The 7,326-nt window shown below is 47.2% G+C and overlaps 1 protein-coding gene across 1 annotated transcript in view; it reads right to left on the reverse strand.

Moving 5' to 3' along the window:
* Positions 1-3,363: 3,363 nt before the first annotated feature.
* The window catches only part of Snrnp40 (small nuclear ribonucleoprotein U5 subunit 40), a 32,137-nt gene continuing 28,174 nt past the window's right edge, over positions 3,364-7,326 (reverse strand). Inside the window, exons 9-10 of the mRNA XM_005353156.2 lie at positions 6,461-6,564; positions 3,364-4,721 (exon numbers count right to left, since the gene is read on the reverse strand). Of these exons, the coding sequence (XP_005353213.1) occupies positions 4,672-4,721; positions 6,461-6,564 (154 nt within the window). The 3' untranslated portion in view covers positions 3,364-4,671. The remainder of the gene's footprint in view (positions 4,722-6,460; positions 6,565-7,326) is intronic.

Genomic DNA, 7,326 nt, shown 5'->3' on the forward strand with positions numbered 1-7,326 from the left:
TTCAATTCCCAGCAACCACATGGTGGCTCACAACCATCTATAATGAGATCTGGTGCCCTCTTCTGGCATGCGAACATACATGGAAGGAATGTTGTATACATAATAAATAAATAAATCTTAAAAAAAAAAAAAAGAATAATGCAAGAGTCCAGATGAGCTTCAGAGTGGAATGAGAAAATACCTGAAGCGTAGTCGGGTCCAGCCCAGGGCTCAATACAGAGGGTAGGGGTTCACCCAGGATGCGGTCAGAGGTCATTATATGTGCGAGGTAGGTAGAGACAGCTGATGAGAACACGGGCCTTTACTTGGTCCCACAGAAAGAGGGTCCAGCACACTTTGGCCTAGGATGTTAGCTGTCCAGTATCAAAGTCTCTTGACTTTGGGTTCTTGGTGCTAGGGATCAAACAAAGCAAACCCATCCAAAATTCTCTGGAAGGAACAGTCCTGTCAAACCAAGTTTCCGACAGTGTTCCCCTAAGGCTCAACTTCTCACAGCCCACATTGCTCAGGAATTCTTTTCTTACCTCTGCCTCCCCACCTCCACCCCTTTTGGGAAGAAGCAGACTCTGGCCTATTGGTTAGCAAATACTGTTTTGATTTTTTTTTTTTCAGTTTTTCACGACAGACAGAGTTTCTCTGTAGCCCTAGCCATTCTAGAACTCACTGGGTAGACCAGGCTGGCCTTGAACTCACTGAGATCTGCCTGCTTCTGCCCCCAAGTGTAGGGATTAAATGTGTGCCTCACCCGGCTTGTAAATTCTGTGGCTTTGATGTGAAGAAACAACTGGCAGCTGGCTCTGGGTAAGTCAGCTCTGCCTGTCATCTGACTATACAGGACAAAGGATGACTGGGTCTCCCTTTGGGGACTCATCCCTGACTGAGGTCACTGCCATCACTGGGGATTCTCTTCTCTCTCTCCCCTGAAAGCGCCAACTGTCTCTGAGCAACCAGGGGCAGTAGGGAAGGAAGACAGAGGCAACCCGTGCTCTCATGAGGTGTTTGCAAACCAGCTGTGGGGGCACTGGGGACAGACGGTACCGGGGGCCACGGGCTAGAAGAAATAATTGTGCCGGTGTGCGTTTGTGTGCAGAAAAAAATGACTTAAAAACCCGCCTCCCTCACAATTCAGCTCACAAAAAGCCACCCAGTGAAAAAGAAGTTTGGCTTTAAGTGCCCGAGACTGAAGTCATAAAGGGAAATTAACTGAAAGCCAGAGATGCCATTACTCATTCGGGAGCAATCTATCTCTCCCAAAGTGAGGAGACAATTTTCACCCCCTGGAGATGTTTTATGCTTAAATCTTTATTCCCAGGCTAGGGCTTCTGTTCTCTTCAATCCTAAGTGGTACGGCCATTTCCTGCTAATGGCTCCTACTCAGCCCCGTAAGGGCTGAGGGAAACACCCTCAGCCTCGGAGCCCTTCCACCCTTAGTCACCACTGACTCTTCAAGGGACTGGGAGGCCTTTGAGAGCACAGTGCCAGAGGCTGGTGACATGGCTCCATGGGGAAAGGCGTTGCTAAGCCTGACAATTGGGGTTCGACCCAAGGGATCCACATGGCCAGAGAGAGCCAACTCCAGGTTACTCTCTGACCTCCACATGTGCATAGTGGTGACCCATGGAAAGGTGGATGCAATCAACTCCACTAACCTGTCCCCTTCACACGTGACACAGCACAGTTCCCCACACGTACACACCATGCTTACAAACACACAGTGGGGTAAGAAGGGGCTGGACTGAGGCATGTGGATCTGGTGTTAATAAGTGTTGAAAGAGGGCTGGAGGATGGCACTGCGGCTAAGAGCATTTGCTGTCTTTGAGTTTGGATCCCAGCACCCACACCAGGTACCTCACAACTGTCTGTAACTACAGCTCTCCCAGGATCCGATGCCCTCCTCTGGCCTTTGTGGGTACTGCATGCATGTGAAGCACATACATACATACATATAAACAGACACATACATATAGACTAAAAATTAAAGACCTGGAGAGATGGCTCAGAGGTTAAGAGCTCTGCCTGCTCTTCCAGAGGACCTGAGTTCAATTCCCAGCAACCACGTGGTGGCTCACAACCATCTGTAATGAGATCTGGTGCCCTCTTCTGGTCTGCAGGTACACACACAGGCAGAACACTATACACAAGAAATAAATCTTTTTTAAAAAATCACATTTAAAAAGGGGTGTTAAAAAGCTAGTTGTAGGCTGGAGAGATGGCTCAGTGGTTATGAGCACTGGCTGCTCTTTCAGAGGACCCAGGTTCAATCCCGGCATCCACATGGCAGCTCACACCTATCCATAGCTCTAGTTCCAGGGGATCCAACTCCCTTGCACAAACATACATGCAAGCAAAACACTGGTGTACGTAAAATAAAAACAAATTATTTAAAAAAAAAAAGCTACTTGTGATTTCTGAGGAATGAAGATCAGGCTGAAGACATTCGGGACCACGTTTTTCCTGGAGAAGGTCATTATAGCCATATAGGTAATTAATTAGTGCCAGGCCAGATGACAGCCACCATTCCCTTCCAAGACACACGCCCCTGCATAGTGAGTTCCTTTCTTCCACTTTGTTACTGTTTTGAGGCAGGGTTTCTCGTGTCTGTCACGCTGTGTGGGTTCAGGCTAGTTGGCCTGTGAGCATCTGGACAATCCCCATCCCCAGCTCTCATCTCGGTGTGCCAGTGTTTGGGATTACAAATGAGTCCCACTGCACCTAGATTTTTATTCAGTTTCTAGCACCCGAACTCAGGCTGGCCTCCAACTAGCTATATAGCAGAGGATGTCCTGTCTCTGGATTCCAAGGGCTGGGATTACAGTTGCGTGCCCTGTCCTGATAGCACAGTACACAGTACTCTGTATGGTAAAGGCTCAAAGTAATGAAACCAGGCTCACGGTGTTTACCGCTCCCCCCCCCCCCGCCATCTTTCCCAAATATATCAGACGAGGGGATTCTTTAAACTCAGAGTATGTCAAGTCTGTGAAACACACCTTGGGGGACTTCACTCTACAGGCTCAAGTACCCGAAGTTTCCACACTATGGGATTTGCTGCCCCTGTCTCCAAGCACACTTCTCTGGCTCCTGAGACACCCCTACCCCCTCAGGTTTGTGTCTGGTTTTAGACAGCCCTCCTCGTTTGCTGTCCATACGCAAGCATAACCACAGCATCCAGGATGCTTCTTTGTTCTCTCACAGGCACGATAAATCGCTTCCCCCTGTGTTTCCAGTGTGCTTTACTCAAACTTCATTCACTGTATTAAAAGTAATTGCTCTGAGAGCTTTACTATCCTGCTGGCTTCTTCATTAATAAGTTAAATAAATCTCGGGCATGTGCTCAGTTAAAAAGAAAGTAGTTTATTTCCAACAATATTTTCTACTGGTTTGTGCACTTCTCATGAGGGCAAGGACAAGATCTTTCCTGTCTCTGTCCTCAGCAATGATGACTTTGCCTGTCACATAACAGGGCTTGGTGGTGTTGAATGACTATGTTCTAAACCCACGGCAGCATCCTCTTTGACTTATGAGAAATATGATTTAAGTTCATGAGCCCAAAGTCTCAGCCAAACATGCCCAGAATTATTGAAGATAAGAAGACTTTGCTTTGAGATAGAAGGTTAAAAAAATATACATTGTACTTCCTTGGGGCAGATGGACTCATTAGTGCCTGTCTGTGTGCTGGACAGTCAACCAGAGACCCAAGGGAGGGAGGAACCTGTCTTAGTGGAAGGCACATGACAGCGTTTCTCAACATCCCTGTCAGATCAGCAAAGTCAGACAGATAACCAGGATCATAAAGAGCCTCAGAAAATGCCACGGTCAAAGCCTAGGAAAACACCCATCTCCCACTTGGGCTGCTCATGAAGCTGCATTCTGGCCAAGGGCCCCGACTGGGGCTGCCACAGCTCTGGTTCCCCAGGAGCCCCGAGCACAGGACTGCTGCTAAGGAAAGGGCTTTGGGCAGGAGGCAGAGCAGACAGACCCAGGGCCAGGCCCTTCTGGACCTCATTCATCACCTTCTGGACGCTGTACTTGTAATTACAGGAAAGTATCTGCTACTGATAATCACACCTTGTCATTTTCACAATAGTGAGGAAACCTACAACAGAAGGGGGTGGGGGACTCCAAGTAAACAGAGTCACTGAAGAGCAGGTGGATCGTATCTACCAGACATATACTCTCCTCTGACTTACAGCAATCAAGCCTCAGAGAAAAGACAGCAAGAAATAAGAAATTTAAGCCACAAGGTTCTTGTAAAAAGGTTATCTGTTTGAATTTTTAATACAAAATGACTCAAACAAGAAAGAAAAATATCATACAAGCCAGTTACTCAATTTAAAATAAACAGAAAACAAATTCAACAAATTTCAACTGACATTCCCTGTCTCCTGCATAGGTTAAAAAACAGGAGACCTCAAACCAATGTTTGTCCCTCTGAAGAAGTCTTATTTTTTTTTTAAAAAAAGAAACCAATCCCTGAAATGTGGCAGGTGGTACCAGAGGCCACAGCTGTTCTGTAAATGGGGTACAAATGGTTGCTGTAGTACGGCCATCACCTCCAGCTGCTTGCTAGTGACGGTCATCTGAAGGCAGGTCAGCTTGGACACCATATGACTCTGGTCATAATGTAGCATGAGCCTCAGGTCACACAGCCGGGGAGCCTTCCATCCCCAATCTTCACTGAATCTCACCCATATACAGCCTCTTGTCACTGGATGCTGAGAGGACTAGGGAAGGAACAAGACAGGAGAAGTGAAGGCTTGGGACCCTTGGAGCTCGAGAGACAACTGTGACATGTAAGAGCAATTGGGTTTAGCTTCAATTCTCCTACACACACACACAGGAAATTGCAGCCTGGCTTTTCAGTCCAAGCCCCCTTGAAGTCCCAAGGATGGCTATGCTATGGGAACCTCATGCTCTTCTAAGTCAGACACACACAGGTGCAGGTATATGCGCATGTTTTCGGGCTGAGGCTTTCTCAGACAAGGTTCTCAGTCTCTTTATTCACTGGGCTGGCCTAGAGCTTGTGATGTAGACTGGCTAGCCGCAAACCTCTAGGAATCCTCCTGCTTCTACCAACCCAGGGTGGGATTACAAGTGTCCACCCACTCAGTCAATATGTTTCTGCTTGGTTTTTTTTTTTTTTTTGGATTTTTCAAGACAGGGTTTCTCTGTAGCTTTTGGTTCCTCCTGAGTTCTGGGATTAAAGGCGTGCGCCACCACCGCCCAGCCCTTCTGCTTGGTTTTTTAAATCTATATATACTCCTGGAGAAAGGCAACATGTTCTTTCTTTAAATTTAAAGCTTAACTAATCAAATTTATCCTAATTTTAGTCTACACATTCACAAGTCATTCTTGTCTACATCCCTGCCACCCCAAGAGAGTAAGTTATGGAGAGAACTTGAACTGAGAATGTCAAAAGAACTCAGTCTTTTAGCCAGCCTTCTCTGAGGTGAGAACTGAAGCCAACCACCATCTAGGACTGCAATTCCAACATTGGCCTATAGATGGCAGCAAACCCCCCTGAAGATGCCTGCATTCCCTTTAGGCCTGTTAGCACCCCACTTAAATGCAGAGTAAACTTTTCTGAAATAAACTGCAACACTACTACTGTTTCATACTGACTTTCCCTGAGATCCCTTCCTGTGGTTTATGTGCTGGGTTCCTCCGAAGGGCCCAGTATTTGGGAAACTCAGGTAGGAAGATTCCCTCAAGTATGAGATCAGCAGGGGTTACACAATGAACACCAGCCAAGCCAAGTAAGATCCTAGCTGGAGAAAACACACTTTTAGTTTTGCTTGGTGGTGGTGGAGAACACCTTTAATCCCAGCCCTTGGAAGGCAGAGGCAGGCACATCTCTGAGTTCGAGGCCAGCCTGGTTTACAGAGCTCCAGAAGAGCCAGGACTACACAGAGAAAACTGTTTGGAGGCTGGAGGCGGGGGCGTTTCCAATTTCATCCGAATCTTAGTGTAATAAGAAAACCCTAGCCGGGCGGTGGTGGCGCACACCTTTAATCCCAGCACTCGGGAGGCAGAGGCAGGCGGATCTCTGTGAGTTCGAGGCCAGCCTGGTCTACAAAGGGAGTTCCAGGACAGGCTCCAAAACCACAGAGAAACCCTGTCTCGAAAAAACTAAAAAAAAAAAAAAGAAAACCCTAGGTTGCTTTAGCACTGGCATCCCCCTTTATGCTGACAACTGCCTTCTCTTACAGCCAGCTCCCCACCCGAAAAACAAAAACACCAGACCAAACCAAACCAAACCAAACCAAAACAACAACAACAAAAACCCCAACTCCCCACAAAAAACAAACAAAAACCCCAAATCCCTGAAAACCCCACACCAAAATGCCTCAAACCCCAAATTAGCACTGGATTCACACAACAGCCCTGCCTGCCTCTGTCCCTCAAGTCCCAGGGAGAGAGGCTGCTTTCTCTTCTGTAGCAGTCAGGGCAGATGTGGACTTACTGATAGGCTCATCAGGGTGGAACGCCACTTCATTGATGGAGCCAGCATGGCCAGGCAGCTTATACAGGATCCTCCTGCTCGTAGTGTCCCACACGTACACAAACCTGCAAGGGGCCAGAACGACAAGTGCAGATCCCTTAGAGGTCGGTGAGGACACTGGGTTTTGAAGTGAAATGGGAATGTTTGTTTATTGAACTATACTCTGGGTTTTAGAAACTAGGACTCTACCAAGTAAATAAAGAATATCTGGTGGCTGAAAACCAACCAAATCCTGAAATTATAGAAACATAAACATATCCATGTTACTGGTACAGCTTGCTCGTAATAGGCTGCAAACGCAGAGTCAGGGGAAAGGCACAAACCTAGGTATACTTTTACTCTAAGACCCACACAAGCTAGGCACGGTATGTATACCTGCAACCCTGCCATGGGAACAGGCCAGCCCAGGATATGCTGTGAGATGTTCCAGACGCTCTACCTGTTGGGGACTGCGGACCACTAGACCCCAAATTTCTTGTAAACAACTTGTTTACAAGAACCTGCAGCTGCTCTGAACACGAGACCCTGATGGCAGGGGAGTGGGTTCTGGTGAGTCTACAGCTGAAAGATATCAAGAGCTGGGGCGTGGCCAGAGCCCTATATAAGCTGCCCCTGAGCACAATAAAGTTTTTTTTTTTTTTTTTTTTTTTTTTTTAAAAAAAGAAACCAATCCCTGAAATGTGGCAGGTGGTACCAGAGGCCACAGCTGTTCTGTAAATGGGGTACAAATGCTTGCTGTAGTACGGCCATCACCTCCAGCTGCTTGCTAGTGACGGTCATCTGAAGGCAGGTCAGCTTGGACACCATATGACTCTGGTCATAATGTA

Source organism: Microtus ochrogaster, chromosome 10, assembly GCF_000317375.1.
Source record: "Microtus ochrogaster isolate Prairie Vole_2 chromosome 10, MicOch1.0, whole genome shotgun sequence".
In the NCBI taxonomy this organism is placed as follows: Eukaryota; Metazoa; Chordata; class Mammalia; order Rodentia; family Cricetidae; genus Microtus; species Microtus ochrogaster.